The 18,008-nt window shown below is 37.5% G+C and overlaps 1 protein-coding gene across 1 annotated transcript; it reads left to right on the forward strand.

The window, feature by feature from the left end:
- Positions 1–1,704: 1,704 nt before the first annotated feature.
- On the forward strand, positions 1,705–3,257 carry LOC133831883 (F-box/LRR-repeat protein At3g26922-like). Its single transcript, XM_062262289.1, has 2 exons — positions 1,705–2,943; positions 3,057–3,257. Exons 1-2 carry the CDS (start codon positions 1,708–1,710, stop codon positions 3,255–3,257), a joined length of 1,437 nt encoding a protein of 478 aa, XP_062118273.1. The 5' UTR covers positions 1,705–1,707.
- Positions 3,258–18,008: the final 14,751 nt, after the last annotated feature.

Below are 18,008 nucleotides of genomic sequence, written 5' to 3' on the forward strand. Positions count from 1 at the left end.
GTCGTGACTTCGGGGATTCATCGCAGCAGCAGCATCCACAGCAGATGTATGGTCAATTTGTGAGTCCGTCGCAGCAGCAGAGGTATGGTCAGTTTGAGAGTTTTTTGCATCAGTCTCCCTCGCCGCGACCACATGCTCGACAATTTAGACCATCTTCGCAGCATCACTCTACACAAGCACCACAGTTTGCTTCACCACCATTGCTGCGCCCTAATACTAGTGATCAAGATATTGATCTTAATGAGTATTTTACACCAAGTTGGCCAGATCAAAACAATAATAATTAGATTACGTTTTTTAATTATATTAAGACAATTGAAATTTTATTATGTTTATGTTATAATTACTTTATATGTAATTAAAATGAGACAATTTGTATTTTTTTATGTTAATTTTATGATTAATTACAATGTTAGTTTTGTTAGATGAATATTAATTGTGTTAATAATTATAATATATGTTAAATATTATTATTTTTAAATAAGTATTATATGTATATTTATTAAGAAATAAAATAAAATTAATTGTTTTATTTTAATATTAGTATTGAGATACCGGCGGATTAATACCGGCGGAACCCGCCGGTAATAATCCGGTCAAAACGGTGTCAGCGTTGCACAACACCGGCGGACGCCCGCCTCTATTAATCCGCCGGTAATAGTGCAATACCGGCGGGTGGTGTCAAACGGTCGGTAATGGTGATAATACCGACCGTTTATTAATGGCGGGACTTTACCGGTGGATTCCCGCCGGTAATAACAAATACCGGCGGATAGACCATGTATTACCGGCGAGATCCTCCGCCGGTAATGGTGATTTTTGTTGTTGTGAATGTTTACGACTTTAAAATTATGTAAACGTGCATTGCACGTTGCTTCTACCTAATATATATAAATATATATATATATATCACAACAAAATATTGATGATTAAAAATGTTATTTTTTCCATGAAATAAATCTATAAAGAGAACTGTAAGCAAGGCTAATGTGTAATGTTAATTGCTTAAATTAAGATGAAGACAATTTCAGTTATACTACTAAGAAAAATGCTACCAGCTATGTTCACTTAGAATTAAAATTAAGAGTAGCGTTAATTAAACAAGCAATAAGTCTTACCTTTTCATAGGAAAAGGAATATGTCATACTTTATTTTTGTTATTATTATTTCAGAAAGGGAATTAAGGCTTAATTATATAATTCATTTTTATTGCGTATAAATAAAGTTCAACCCAGTAAACTAATTATATTCTAAAAAAAAATGCAATTCTATCTATTGACTTCCTTTCAAAAAAATAATATATTCTTTCTATAGACAGAGACAGCTCAAATCTTCCACGTGCAAGGCACGTGCCAATGTTAAATACATACAAACGTAACGTAAGATACGTAACCAAGAAAAATAACGTAATTGCTCGGCCTTTTCTCTTCGATAAAAAATTGCTCAGAAGCATTCTTCTTCTTCTTCTTCAACCTAATTCACATACCCTCAAAACCTAATCTTCTCTTTCGAAAGTAACCTAATCCGCTTACCAGAGTTCTCACTTCTTCAGTTGTTTCACCTACATATTTCTGCAAATCATAAGTATGAATGAACGATTCTAGGGTTTTTTTTCGTTAAAATCTAGTATTATATGAATCAAAGGAAATGAATTGATGACTTTCTTTGAATTTATACTTGTTTGCTGTTACTTTTTACAGATCATTTATGGCTAACAAAAGAGCTCGAACCACATTGACGATGGGCGAGGAGGAGGACAGAATTTCGAAACTACCTGATGTACTCATCATACGCATCCTCTCGTTTCTTGGCACCGAGGATGTGGTTCGGACATGCCTCCTGTCGAAGCGTTGGAAACTAATGTGGTATTTGGTCCCCAAACTCTCTTTTTCTCATTTTCGATTGCCAGAGGGCGACCAAAAGTTCTACACTTATGTTGACAATTGTTTAGAACATCGCAAGAGAGGTACGCATTTGATCCAAGATTCACTCACAACTAGTTTTAGGCTTGAGATGGATTGCTATAAAAGAAGCGAGGCTGATCGTCTAGATAATTGGTTAGATTTTGTAGTTGAGAATAAAGTCAAGAAAATAAACCTTCGGTTGAATGGGAGGAAGAGGAGGAATAATGGCTCTATTTACTTCTACTGCTTACCTAGAACACTAATATTCAACGCAAGACATTTGGGTATTTTGAAGTTGTTTGCGGTTGAATTGGATTCTCGTCACTCATTTAGTTTTCCATCCTTGAGATCATTGTCATTGTCTCATGTTCGGCTTGCAGATGATGATGTAGTAGATAAGCTGTTGTTGGGTTCCCCTTCCCTTGAGAAATTGAGGTTGTATTATTGTTGTTTGAGTAGTGATCATCAGCTCCACATCCACATACAGAGTTTAAGCCTCAAGTTCTTGAAAATTAAACTCACTAAGGATATGGTGGAGCAAATTAAAGTAATAAATCTTGAATCTTTGAAACTAAAAGGTGTCTCCTTTAAAAAAATAAATATATCTGTATGCAAGGCAATTAGAATTCTCTCATTAAATTGTGATGGGTGGGGAGGCATGGAAGAGTCGTCTTCGTTAGAATATCTCATTTCAAACCTTCCTCTCCTTGAGAATTTGACTTTGAGCGACTGTCACAAGTGTAGGTTGAAGCATATCAAGATCTCGAGTCAGCACTTGAAAAGTTTGAGTTTGAGTAACCCTTGTGATGATGAAATGACCATCGTAATTGAATCAGCTCCAAAATTAGCTACATTTCTTTATATTGGCAATATCAAATTTAGTATATCAATGGAGTCATCCAATTTGTTGGATGGAACATTCATAATTCTCGGCCAGCAAGAAAACTATGACGCCAATTGGTTTATCAATATGATGAATTTTCTTTTCAATCTCAATTGTTCCTGGAATAGGGTAAGCATGCACCTTGACTCACTTAAGGTATGCTTTTACTGGTATTATTTGATTCTATGGTGTTATTTCAAATTTATACCATTAGTCTATTTGCTCTATATTTGATATTTTTATACATGTTCTTAATTCTATACATGAAGGCTCTCACCTTGCCAGAAAACTTAAAGAGGATATGCCGTTCTCCTTTGGTTAATTGGGAGCATCTTAGAATTTTTACTAAATGTAAACCAGAGAGGGAATCAGACTTGAGACATGCTCTGCAGTGGATTTCTCCTTCTTTAAAGACATTATCTATAGCAAAAGAGGCATCTTTTAAACATTTTGCAACATCTAAAACATGAATATTGGTAGAGATGACTGCCATCTACTTATTTTCTTTGCCAATAATGTCTAGATTAGTCCTTTTGAGATTGTATTTACTTTATAGGTCGTAGTTTAGGATTTGCATGCCTACTTTGCTTTAAGAATGGGATTTGTTTAATGTTTCTTATTTCTTGTGAATGAGCAAATAGGATACTTTAATATTGTAGATTTATTTCCATTTTGCTGCAATGTTTTTTACAAATCTACAAAACATAACCTCCTCAGAGTGGCATAACTGTCAAGAAGGTATGTAGTTCAATTAGGTATATGTAACCTAATTGTGCTGAAGGAAAAGCTTTTAAGAATTTCTCTTGGAATATTCTGAGGCTGCTTATTTGCTCAGGTAAGGAATGCCAATTAGTTGTCTTATTAATTATTTTCACCTTTTCTTTTTATTATTTAAAATTCTATGATGGGATACTTCAATTTATTACCAGTCATTTAAGTACTAGAATGGTACCTAATCTATACATGGATCTCTCATCTTGCCCAAAATCTTCAAAGGATGTGTTGTTTTTCACTGCTTGGTTTGAAACTTTTCAAATCTCAAGATTTTGACATAACTTGATAGATAATTTGGATTTCACTGTTTCTTTGTTATTATGGTATTTAGTTAGTTTAATATTTTAGGTGCTTTCTAAGTTTACCAAACAAATTTAATTGGAATTTAAAAAGTTTTAGTATATTAAAATAATAATCCCACAAAAATAATGAAAATTAATAAAAATAAATGTATGGTGTCTATGTACAAGAGTAGGAAAGGGCAGTTTACACATCTATACTTGTAAAAATAAATAATAACAATTTTATTAGGGATAAAATAATATAACCAAAATATATTAATTTTTGCCATATATAGCTGATTTCATTTGATTTAACAAAATATTACACTTTCTTAATTTACTCACAAACTTAACAACTTACCTAAAATAACTTATTTAATCAATTTGTTGATTAATTACTAATTTCTTTTATATAAGATTTGATTACTAAAAAAACACTATTATTATTTCAACATCTAACATGAAGCTGCAACCAACTTAAGATAAAACCAATATTAATGTGGTGTGAATTATTGAAAAAATCAAGTATTTTGGTACCATTTGGTAGTTATTTATTGTTTATCCTACTTTTCTTTTTATGTTTCATCCAAATCTAATACAAAATTTAGACTTTTACCCAACTTTCATGTTGCATGGATCTGATTTTAATAAAAACCTTCATTCTATGAATATTATAAAACACTCATATTATGATTTGTATATTTTATGTGCATTCCATAGATGTTCTCCTTCACTACTTTGAGGTTTATTATTATTATTTCTTTTAGGACATTTATATTTGTTATAATAGATATGATATACAATGTATTTGGTCTTATTTTTTATTAGAAAGATGTTTATACTGCTTACATACTCATTTATATATAAGAAAATTAAAGATAGTTTTTATTTTATTTAATATTACCCTAAAATATATAATTATATAAAAAGATACCATTAAGTATATAATCAAATAAATGATAATTTTCTATGTATAAAATAATAATTAGTGGTAATTTTTTTTCTTTTTTTAAACTTTGATGTTGATAATGTTATTTTCATTGGATACTAAAAAGTATTTTTTTTAATTATTTATATAATCAAGCTTATGCTTTTATTGTGTGTGGAATACCAAAGGAAATGTTTTTTTTATGTAATTAAAAATAAGAAAAGAAAAAATAAGTTTTTTTTAAAAAAAATATTGATGGATACGAGATAGTATTTTTCTAGTTGTTAAATCGATCATATGTTTGCAAGTATGTTACCAATGGATATATAATGTTTGGAAAGGGTATTCAAACTAATAAACACATACATTTAGCTACCCATAAGTATTTAAAATGGGATCTTTCAAAAGCAAAGTTCCTACTATTATTAAGCATAAAAAAAAGATAGATTTAGATACTTTTAAGTATTTAGCTATTACTAACTTGAGACATACCATTATAATCCAAAATAAGCTATATTAAAATACTAATAATTTTTGGAAAGTTCACAGTTTATTGATCTCCAAAAAATATAATAAAAAATTAAGAAATACCATAATTACATTTGGGATAGGATGTGTTTCAAATAATTGGGATTGACAAATGAGAGTATCAATTAACTACCCATAACTAACTATTGCCAAGTATTAATAAGGAGAACTTTAAGGAGCAACATGCCACATTTAGTTACCATCATACATATAAAAGTATCCAAATCAAGGCAAATATTTAACTACCCATGGTTATGACAAAGTGGATCTTTCAAAAGCAAAAATATATGTAACATTTACCTATTAATTTGATACAAATAAGCATCCAAAAACACTCAAAGATTTAGATACTATTGAGTATATTCATGTATCCAAAGTAATATGATGCAGGTATGTATAATATAGAAGTATAAACTAAAGAGAGTAAAATTTTAAACTAATACATAAATTATATTGAATTCATAAGCCATTATTATGTAGACCACAAAATATATACCCATAGACACATAAAGAGAAAAGTAAAATATGTTTTTTTTAAAAAAACAATAAAGTGATTCAGTCATAAAAAGACCAAGAAAATAAAGAAATAAAAGGTTGTATCAAAATGGCAAATAATGAACACCTTATTGAATTAAGAAAATAAGGGGTACAATAAAATGGTAAATAAATTTGAAATATTTGCTATTTAGGTTAATTAATATTATAGTGTAGGAATATTAAAATATGCATAAAAAATTGGTAATTAATTACAATATAATATGAGTGAGTGTAAATCTTCTATAAATATATCTCCTTAAAAAAAAGCATAAATAATATAATATATATAACAATAAAAAGATAAACAGTAACAAAAATATTAATTTGTTATATATATATACTAGATACAAGCAACGTGCAATATACACGTTTGCTTAGTTTTATTTATAGAATTTATTAATTATTTTTATTAAATTTATATTGATGTCATATAAATTTTGAAATAAATATAATATTTTAATTAAATAATTTATTTATTTTTATTTAAATTTATGTTTGTTCTAGTTTTTGAATTTGGGAGTGCCAACAAAAGATTATATATTATATGTATAATGTAATATTAAATATTATACGTGGATTTTATATTTAAGTTTCTTGCTAGTTTTTTTAACAAAATAATTTGTTGCTAATTCACAATATATTATATTATATGTTTAATATGATATTATTCTAATAAGTGAGTTTAAGTTTAATTAAATTTTATTTAAGTTATAAAATGTATGATTTTATTATTTTTAAATAATTATCATTGTAAAATATTTCAAAAATATCATATTTTAATTTGTTTAATTATTTATTATTTTAAAGTAATTATCATTGTAAAATATCTCAAAAATATCTCATTTTAATTTGTTTAATTATTTATTATTTTTAAATAATTATCATTGTAAAATATCTCAAAAATATTCTATTTTAATTTTTTTAATATTTATTTTATTTTATTTAAGTTTAAGTGTTTATAAACTACCGTTAAATATAAGAATATGCTGTTAAATATAAGAATATTCCGTTAAAGTTAACATTAAAAAATAAAAAACCGTTAAAACCAAGAATTTTTGTTATCTACACAGTTATTATATAAAAGATATTTATATATATATATATAAAGTAAGGCAATCAGAACTACCTCATCGGTAGCTTTTGCTTCCAAATCCATTTCTTGTATTGAGTAAACGTCCTAGCTATTGACAAACAATAAGTAAATAGACAAGTAATATTCTCTAGGCCTTGACATCTCAAAATGACTTGTACCATTGATATTCTTTTCTTAGTTTATCTGTTTTCTAGTTTAGTTATGCTATTTATGTAATTATTCTTATTGTACAAGATTGACAGAATTAGTTCTATATATATATATATATATATGAGGCTATTCGGCCATATTCAATAACAGAAAATACATACTCTATATGGTATCAGACCAACTCCAGAATAGGAGATCTTGTACCATTGACGACCAATTTTTTTTAACAATTAAAACCTTCGACTTTTCACAACAAAATCCGATTATCGACATCTCGCCATGGGTGACGACAAGACCACCAAACCTCTCGATTTCACATCACCATGCTACCTTCATCCCTCCAATGGACCATAACTCACAGTATGTCCTATTGTGTTACTTGGTGATAACTATAATGAATGGGTTCATTCGATGCGCAATAATTTTCGTGCAAAGAATAAGCTCGGTGTAACGATCCAAATTTCCTAATCAAGTTTAGGACCTTGATTAGGAGGCCAGGAATGCCATAATTGATTTATTGTGTCATTATATGATTATATGCATGTTTATGTGGATCATATTATTATATGATGATAAATGCATGCATATGGATATATATTTTGTTATGAGGGTATTTTGGTAATTTGGCCTGTTGAGGGCGTAATTGTATATTTGTATGCATTTTAGTAAGCTATTGTTGAGGCCACATCAAAATGTGGATTTGTTCGAGCTGTTCGGCATGAGACGATCTTTGAGTATAAGTTAGCGATTTGGTCATAACGGGATTAAGTTCAGGGCTCGAGGTGAGTCCTGGGGTAATTTTGTGATTAGAGCATTGCCGAGAGTTAAGGGGTAACAGGATATGAATTATTGGTATTCGAGAATATTGAGAATAACGGGAATCGGAGGGTGCTAATTATGGTTAACGAGATAGGTGCGAAAGGACGATTTTGCCCTTGGTGGCTATTAAGGATTTTAATTAGACTTGAGGGCATTTAGGTCTTTTTACCCTAAAGGATATATATCCATACTTAAACTAGAAAACTGTAGAAGGCTGTAGAAAAACAGAGCACCTCTTCCTTCATTAACCGTTCATCATTTCTTCTCCTTTTCTTCTTCAATTTTGAAGCTTCTTTTGAGGAATTAAGCTGGGGAATCAAGTGTTGAGGATCTAGGGTATTTTTCCATCATTGAATAGAAGTTCATACCAAGCTTGAGGTAAGATTCTAACCATTAGAACTCTGGTTTTCTGCTCTATTTTATTATTGGGTTCAGTTGAGATTTTGGGTTTGAAAGTTGAGCATTCAATGGGGTTTTTGGCAAAGCTTGGTTAGGTTATGATGCCTAGGACTAGTATATATGGTATTTGGGTTCAATTGGGGGTTTAAATGGTGTTTGGTAGCTTTTGAATCAGGTTGTAAATGGAGGATTCGAAGGAGGAAGAACCAGGGCCATGTCTTCCTGGTCCTAGTGCTATAGCGCCCAAAGGGTAGCACTACAGCGCTAGCCAGGGCAAAATGCCCCTAGTTGTAGCGCTGGGGCGCTAGGGGGGTAGCGTTGTAGTGCTACCCTGTTTTCTCAGATGCATATTTTTGGTGTTTTTAAGGGTTTTTGGCTCGGGGTTTCAATCGTTAAGGCTTGGGATCGAATCTACTCACCATTTAGGTACAATTCGGGGTCCCAGGAGTGAGCTTTAGATTAAGACCCTTTTATTGATGTTTTCATTAATTGGATTCCTTATTTGGTTATGACTAGGTGACCGCTAAGGGATCAAAGGATCGATCATTCTGAGGGGTCGGTTATCTGCTATTTCTCGCTCGAACTTGAGGTAAGAAAACTGCACCTGATTATGTGGCCAGGTTGGGACTAAGTGTTCCCTGTATTTGTATGCATCGTCATGTGATTGTGATGAACCATGTGAATATGATGGGACTAAGAGCTCCCTATATTTGTACACGATGTCATGAGATGGTATTATGCCATGGAGACATATGATAAACAGCCTAAGAGTGCCGGAATCAATATTTGCGCACAGGGCGCGGCTAGCCACTGGTAGCTGAGGACAATTTATTAATAACTGAGCTCGGTTATGCTGGTTGGAGTTAGTGGGTATAACACTAGGGGCGGCCTAAGTGAGTCGAAGACAGTGGGTTAAGCAGAGGGTACGACCTAAGGGCGCCGACCCTGAATATTGTGTAATGGTTGCTATAAAATTTTGATTATGAATGTGATTATCGTTGTTAATCTGATGAATATGATATGTTGATTATCTGGATGACGAATTGTTAATTTGTCGATTATTATCACTGAATAGGTGAATGTTATGAATTGCTTAATACTTGGTTATGCTTTGTGGAACATTTGGTTATAGATATTGATCATGCTATGATATTATGTTTTCTTGCTGGGCCTCGGCTCATGGGTGCTACGTGGTGCAGGTAATGGCAAGGGTATGTTGAATCAACCATGAGTTGGAGAGCTCTGGGGGTGAGGTGTACATTGTCAGCTGCTCGACCACCATGGTTGAGGGATTGGACAGGGACAAAAATCTAATTGTGTATTTTTCCATTAGAGTGGCCTTGGTTATTTATTATTTTTGGAAATTTTGTAAATATGTTCTCTAAACCATGTTTTGGGATCCCATATACTAACTTTTCATTTTAACGAAAATAACCTGTTTATGTTCAAAATCTTTTGTTCCTAATCTGTTGATAATGTTAGATTCACATTTTTTATTTAAATGACTTGATTAGCAAGTCTTGCACTCTTTTAAACACACAGTGTAACGGTCTTGGTTACCCAGGGCGTTACAACTTGGTATCAGAGCGGCTAGGTTTAAGGGTTCCTGAAGACTGGCTGGACATGTACACTCGCCGCTAAAGACAAGCTTGACTCAAGGTTTTGTAATTGAATACCTGAAATTATATGCTTAAGTGCTTGAATGAAATATGAATGTATTAATTGGTATGATCAATAGGGAGCATGAGATCCTGATAGGGCCTGGCCCTTGACTGTTGTATGATGATATTGAGGCGTGCTGATTAGCATTGCTCTTGCATGTGGATGAATACTTGGATAATGATTAGTATATGGATTGCAAGTGATTATATGTTTAAATTGAACTTATATGCTATATCTGTTTATCGGTATGGAAAGCATGGTAAGTATGAATGTATCTGGTGGTAATGAAATATGATAATTTATGCATAGTATTGTAAATTGGTGTTTGGTATGTTTTATGTGTGCATAATTATTATGGTTATTTGGATCTACCCTTGGGTTGGTTCTGGGTATGAACGTCAGGGCTGAGGGGTTTAGTTGGTGAAGACAGATTAACTCAGATTGTATGTGCTCAGAATGGTTAATTGGTTCTAGTTTTGTTTTAGTAAGGGTTGCTGATGATAATTAGGGTTGGAATCCTCCATCTTCCCCTGAGATTCGCAGCAGATGTTTGCTGATATGTGAGTCAGGCTGTGAGGTCTGGTAGAGAAGATTAGATGGATGGAATAGTAGGTTTACCGGGGGAAACAAGCTGCTTTGTATACCATGACCGCGGGACACCAATGTTGGTTAAACCGAGGGGGAAACAAATAAGAATTATTGTATGGAAGGCTTTGGAAGCATTATCCTCTAGTTTTGAGGAAGGTTTGGGTTTTGTTCAGTAATTGGTTAGTGAATGGGTATAGCTAATCCCAATTATGATAATATGAGGATGACAGATTGAGATATAGTTGTACTAAGTATTTGTGGCAGAAGGATGCCGAAAGTGGTAAGATAGCGACAATATATGTCAATGAGTTTGGTGGGTTGATTAATCCACTTTGGAATATGATACAAATGGATGTAGCCGGAGATGATGATTCATTTATGAGTTAAACTCTGAGATGGTTATCTGTGATTGGGCATAAGGAATACAGGTGATGATATTCTCGTTCGTGGAATTTAGTAAGGGTGGCTACTCAGTGATTGGAAAAATGAGAACCTTTGATGGTTCTATGGCTCCTGGTCTTGACAGGAAGGGGGTCTAGTTCACAGGTTGGCCATCAAGACTGGGATGCCTTGTTACATTCAGAGCCCGAGACTAGTTCCACGGAAGTGACCAAGGATTTGATAGTCTATGTTTTTGGTTAGAAAATGAGCTGAAAGAGTTTGGTGCTGTATGTCTCCCAGAGAAGATTCAGATATGAAGTACATATCGCAAGGGTGTTATATGAGGGGCTTGAGATATGAGTACTTGTTGAGAAAGGGTTAGCAACCCTTACCAGGAAAAAAATTGGAATACAAGTGGTAAAGGGGTTCATAGGGGAAGTGGTTGAGCTCGTCATATAAGAGCTTCGATATGGGCCTGAGGAAAGCTAATGTGTTGAACAAGGGATAACCATGGATTGAAGGGAATATTACTTGAAGTATATTGACTGGACTGAGTGGAAACTAAATTGGCCAGTAAGGATTCAACTGAGTATACAATGAATTGTTGGGTACACTTTAGAACTTGGGCATGGGCAAATTCGGTATTAGGGACGTTATGAAAAATGATATTAGTTGGCTTAAGGAATTACTGGTTCACCTGAAGAAGTATGTAACTTAGGAGTGGATTGGACGGAGCATTGTATCATGGGACTCGTTGATATCGCCTGTTAGGGATGAAGAGTTTAAATGCCCCGTTACAAGACATGACAATGTCTTCAGGAATTGATCATTGATCTGGTTATTACCAGATAAGGATCAAGGAAAGAGACATTTCAGGGATTATTACTTGTACCAAGTGGGGTGTGATGGATTAATTGTAAAGGTTCCTAACCGATTTATACTTCAATGACATGGGTAAGTCCGACAGGCAGATAATACAGAAACGACATGAATGGGTTACAGTCAGGTTCATTAGCGAGGTTATGAACTACTCCCTAGTTAGAAACAGAATGTGAACGACTACTACACTGAGGATACTACGACTGAAGCAGCAGGGTCATAGGTAAGGCTCCATAAGGTATCAACTTTGTTTTTCAAGGGTATTTGAGGTAAAGCTACAGGAAGGAAAGAGATCAGGTACGAATAGATTCGATAAAAACCACATTGAGACCGGTGAACAAGTCAGCCACTACCCAAAGCATCTTTGAAGACAGCTACAACGTAATGATTTTGTATATGGAATGGTTAGCCAGGTATGGGGTGGTGATGGATTGCAAGGAAAGGATAGTAACTCTTGAATTTAAAAGGGAGAAACCCTTGTGTTTACCCAAAATGGTTGCGGATGATGTGGCGGGAATTTTGTACACGAGGGTAACACGTGTCAGCATCATTAAGAAGGGGTGTTGTTCGTCTGTCGACCAGCTCCTCAATGCTTCATTAAAGCTTAACTATTAGATACGACCAGGCTGGTCGTATGATTCGGTTTATTTCCTTTAATAGTCATAATCCTGTAATAACTGTGTTGATTATTTCCTCTTTATTACCTTGATACACGGATATTAAGGAGAGTTAAGGCCCATTGGCCCATGTAATCCCCCTTGAGCCTATAAATATAGATGAAATAGCTCAAGGAAGGGAATTTTTGATCTCTGAATCTTTTTCTTGAGTATTGAGAGAGAAAGCTATAGTGTGATTATCCATCATTTTAATGTAATTCCCTCAAGGTTTGTGAAACTCAAGAACCCTAGTTCTTTGATCACAGCTTTGAGATTCAATATAGCACTAAGTGGATGTATATCATTACCATTCTTTGGGGCCGAGCCACTATAAATTGTTGGTGTTTTCTTCTTTACCATTAGATTAAACTCTTAATTGTTGTCTCATCTACTGTCGTATATTTGACTCCGTGTCGTGGCCAAATCGATGGTCAACATTCTGGTGCTTTCATTGAGAGATTGATAAAAAACTGTAAGAAAATCTAATGGCGAAGACATCCAAGAAGACTGGATAGACCGCTAGCGCTGCATCATCCCAACCTCCTCCCCCAAATGTGGTTGAGAATGTTTCGCATTTGGAGTTTGAAGAGGAGGAGTTAGATTCTGAAACACTGAGGGCAACACTAGAGGTGTTGCAGGATGAGTTGGCTAATCTGAGGGCCAATCAAGAGAATGTTGCAGAGACAATAGCGCTGCAGCAAAGAGAAATAGAAGGCCAGCGCCAGGAGCTGAGTGAATGGCAGGTGGACATGGACCGTCGGCAGAAGGATGCCATGGCCGCTCTTGAAGCAGCCATCCAATTGGCTCGAAGTCAGACTGCACCAGCCTCTCAGCCAGATCAGCCGCCGAGTGCGCCGCCTCAGATGGCTCCCAATCCTAGTCTTCCCCTCCAGCCAGCAAGCTCTCAAAGGCCAGAACAGCCACCTGTGGCTCAGGATGATGTCCCAGCTCGGGATCCTGAGCAACAACCTCCCTCTCAGGCTGATCGAGGCAATCCCCAACGCCCGAGGCAGAATAGGCAGGGCAACCACCCCGCAGCCCTAGACGCCCAGGGGACGAAGAGCCAAATCTACCGAGCAGGGGACAACGTCCTTCTACAAACAATAGGAACATTGAGTCAGGCTCTGCAGTCAGGGGTCCCCCACGGCATAACAATGCACGAGGACCCAACGACCAGCACAGGCCTCCCCCTGACGCTCGGGAGATGCCAGCCCGAGGAGGAAATAGCGTGAACAGCCGGTCACGTTGTAGTCAGCCACAATTTAGAGATGGCCATGACTATAATGAAGCCGATTCCGACAGAGGAGACGCTGATTGGAGGAATGAGGAAAGAGGTGGAGGCAGAAGCCCCCCACCTAGAGAAAACAGGCCAGCTAGCCATAACGCTGGGGGGCAGCCCAGGTAGCAGAACGTCTTTGATCGGCTAGGAGTTAGCGAGCAGAGACGTAGGGATGACGATTTAAGGGACGTACTCAACGACCGACAAGAAATGCATGATGAGTATGCTCCCCCGGCACAGGTCGCCCCTGCGGTCCCAGAAGCGGTTCAGGCTCAGATTGATGCTCTGAACCAGGCAGTACAGCAGCTGGTCGGGGGACGGACGTCCCATATAGAGTATGATAGGAGGAGGGGCACTCCCTTTGTACAGAGGATTGCTGCGGCTAAAACCCCCAGTAAGTTCAAGATGCCAACATTGCCGAACTTTGACGGGTACGGAGACCCAGTAACTCATGTTAACAAGTTTGAGATACAAATGGATATACAGAAAGTGTCGGAAGATGCCCGCTGCAAGATCTTCCCCGCGACACTATCTGACACCTCCCAGGAGTGGTTCTTTAAGTTCCCTCCTGCTAGTATAGTATCTTGGGAGATGTTCGTAAAGGAATTTCATGGACAATTCTACGCGGGTCGCGTGCACCCCACAGAGGCCAACCAGCTGGTCGAGATATGCCAAAAGGAGGGAGAGCCCTTAAAAGAATATGTCCAACGCTTCATGTGAGCAGCAGTTGGAGCCAAGACAGTGGGCGATGAAGGTAAGATGATGGCTCTAATTGCTGGGGTTAGGTGCCATTCACCCCTCTGGAGTAGCCTCAGAAAGAATGGGGTAAGAAGTACCTAGGAGTTTTTGGATCGAGTTGATCGATATATCAAGCGCGAGGACGCAATTGCCAATGAAGGGAAATCGCCAACAAAAGACAAAGGGCCGAAGGAAGAACCCTCCAAGGCCGCCAACGGGTCAGAATAGCCCAATGGAAATGGCAAGGGAAACGGGAATGGCAATGGTAGGAACAGTGGAAAATGGGCGAACAATGAACCCTCAGCTTCTAAAAATAAACTCCCCAAAGGCAGTCGATACGAGACGAGATTCACCAACTACACGGCCCTTGTCGAGAGTCGAGCGGAAGTCTACCAGGAGACCAGCTCCAGCGTGCCTTACAAACGACCCGCACCTATAAGGAAAGATATCTCCAAGAGAGATACGACAAAGTTCTGTCGATTTCACAACGACTACGGGCATGGCACCAACGAATGTAACTAGTTGAAAGACGAGATTGAGTTCCTGATTAGGCAGGGTCATCTAAGAATATATGTGCAAGCCGCAGGAGGGTCTCAACGAGAGGCTCAAGGTGGCAACGAGCAGGCGCCTGCATGCCAGCGCTTGCCACCTCTACAGCCAGCTCCTGTGGCAGGCACTTTGCTCACCATCTGCGGAGGCCCACATCTTGCAGGGGACAGTGGGAAGGCAAGGGAACGATACGCTTGAACCCTACGCCACGACCAGGACATCGAGATGATGAGTGAGGAGGATCGAGCACCAAAAAAGGCTCGAGCAAAGGAGGAATTGATAACCTTCTCTAAAGACGATGCCCAGCACGTACGATTCCCACACTCCGATCTGCTGGTCGTAGACGTACAAATTTCCAACATGATGGTGAAGAGAGTGTTGGTCGACACAGGAAGTTCGGTCAACATCCTATACAAGTCTTCGCTGGAAAGAATGAAGCTGTCCGTCAAGGGCCTGGAGCCATGCAACCAAACCATCTATGGTCTTTCTGGTGAAGGGCTCGCCCCAACGGGGTCGATTAGGCTTCCAGTTACAGCAGGTACTGCACCTGCTAACAGGACATTACTCGCTACTTTCATAGTAGTTGATTGTCCTTCGGCATACAATGCTGTAATTGGGAGACCAATTCTGGTCGACCTACGGGCCGTCACTTCAATATGGCACATTGCCATGAAATTCCCAACAGACACAGGGGTAGGATGCGTATTGGGAAATCAGCGGGAAGCAAGGGAGTGCTACAACGCCTCGATAACCAAGGCAAAGAAAGATGTATCGAGAGATGTTCCCAGAAAAGAGTTGCAAATGGAAATTGATGCTCAGGCCCAGTCAGGTGATAATGTCACCAAATAGGGCGTTGCCCAAAGTGAGGATAGAGACTTGGATCTTTGCTTTGGGGATTTTAAGGAAGAAATAGGACCCATCAAGGACCTTGAAGAAGTCCAACTTGATGAAGAAAGTCCGACCAGGGTTGTGAAAGTCGGTAAGAACTTGGAGACAACAACAAAACAAGCACTGGTGGAGTTTTTTAGGAGGAACCAGGAAGTCTTCACTTGGTCACACAAAGACATGGTTGGAATAGACCTCGCAGTCATCAGCCATGTCCTGAACATTGACAAGAGTTTTCCACCGGTGCAACAGAGAAGAAGGTTGCTCGACAAAGATAGATCAAAGGCCTTAAAAGAAGAAGTCGAGAAGCTGAAGGAGAATGGGTTCATCAGGGTGGCGTTTTATCCATCGTGGGTCTCTAATCTCGTACTAGTTCCCAAGTCAAATGTCAGGTGGCGAACATGCGTGGATTTCACAAACCTTAATAAATCCTGCCCAAAAGATTGTTTCCCACTCCCAAGAATCGACCAACTGGTCGATGCCACTGCAGGGCTTGAGATTCTCTCATTCATGGATGCATACTCCGTGTATAATCAGATTAGTATGCATCCTCTTGATGAGGATTACACTAGCTTTCAGACTGATACAGGGCTTTACTGTTACAAAGTAATGCCCTTCGGTTTGAAAAACGCTGGTACGACTTACCAGCACTAGTCAACCACATGTTTAAGGAGCTGATTGGCACAAACATGGAGGTATATGTGAACGACATGCTGGTCAAGTCAAAGAAGGCAGAAGGACATATAAAGGATTTGCAGGAGTGCTTCAACGTCTTGAACAAATATCAGATGTAGTTGAATCCCCTCAAATGCTCCTTCGGAGTAGGATCAGGGAAGTTCTTGGGATTTAGAGTTAACTCAAGAGGAATTGAAGCCAATCCTAAGAAAATCAAAGCCCTAATTGATATGAAATTTCCAGGAAAGATTAAGGATGTTCAAAGTTTGACCGGAAGAATTGCCGCTCTTAGTAGATTTATTTCGAAGTCAACAGCAAGTGCGTTCCATTTTTTGATCTACTTAGAGGCAACAAAAAATTTGAGTGGATGGAGGAATGCGAGCAAGCTTTCCAAGCATTAAAGACTCACATGGCGCAACCACCTGTCCTATCAAAACCGGTCGATGAGGAGACTTTGTTTGTCTACTTGGCAATTATGGAATATGCTGCTAGTGCTGTCTTAGTAAAGGAGGAAGAAGGCGTGCAGAAGGCTGTTTATTATGTAAGAAAAAGGTTAATTAGAGCAGAGCAGCGGTATCCACCAATTGAAAAGTTAGCCTATTGCTTAATTTTGGCCTCAAGGAAGTTGCGGCCTTACTTTCAAGCCCACCCAATCACAGTTTTGACTGACCAACCTCTACGGCAAGTTTTGCAAAAGCCAGAGGCTGCACGGAGATTGTTGAAATGGGCAGTCGAACTTGGGCAGTTTGATATCTCTTACTAACCATGAGCAGCGATAAAAGGGCAAGCCCTAGCTGACTTCATTGCAGAGTTCACTGAACTTACAAATAGCGAGCAGATCGAAGAGCCTAAAGAGCCTGAGTCTCAAAACCAACCTCCCTCATGGAAGTTATTTACAAATGGCTCTTCCAATGAGCATCATGCAGGGGCAAGGGTGATCCTGATTACGCCTGAAGGGCATCGATTTCACTGTGCAATCAGATTTGACTTCACTACTTCCAACAACGAGGATGAGTATGAAGCGTTGCTCGCTGGGTTACGATTAGCCAGAGACATGAATATAAAAATACTTTACATCTACAGTAACTCTCAGTTGGTGGTAAAGTCATGGGAGAGTACCAAGCCCGAGGTTTAAAGATGGTTGCCTATTTAAACAAAACAAAGGATCTATTAGCACATTTGACAAGTACACCCTTCAGCAAGTACCTAGTGACCAGAATTCAAACGTTGATGCTTTGGCCAAGCTAGCAAGTGCAAAAGATGCTGATACTCTGAACATAGTGCCAGTTGAACGACTATTTGTGCCAAGCATCCAAGCAGAGGAGACCACTCTGGTGATCCAGGTGGCGGATACATGGATGGCACCATACGTAGAGTATCTGACGCAAGGCGTGTTACCAACGGACAGAAACAAAGCTAG

The sequence above is a fragment of the Humulus lupulus genome, chromosome 4 (genome assembly GCF_963169125.1).
Source record: "Humulus lupulus chromosome 4, drHumLupu1.1, whole genome shotgun sequence".
Lineage (NCBI taxonomy): Eukaryota > Viridiplantae > Streptophyta > Magnoliopsida > Rosales > Cannabaceae > Humulus > Humulus lupulus.

Bases quoted from the DNA above. Each gene is read 5' to 3' on its own strand.
- LOC133831883 (XM_062262289.1), top strand. From the start codon at position 1,708: ATGGCTAACAAAAGAGCTCGAACCACATTGACGATGGGCGAGGAGGAG. The intron at 2,944-3,056 runs GTATGCTTTTAC...CTATACATGAAG, and splicing joins TGCACCTTGACTCACTTAAG to GCTCTCACCTTGCCAGAAAA.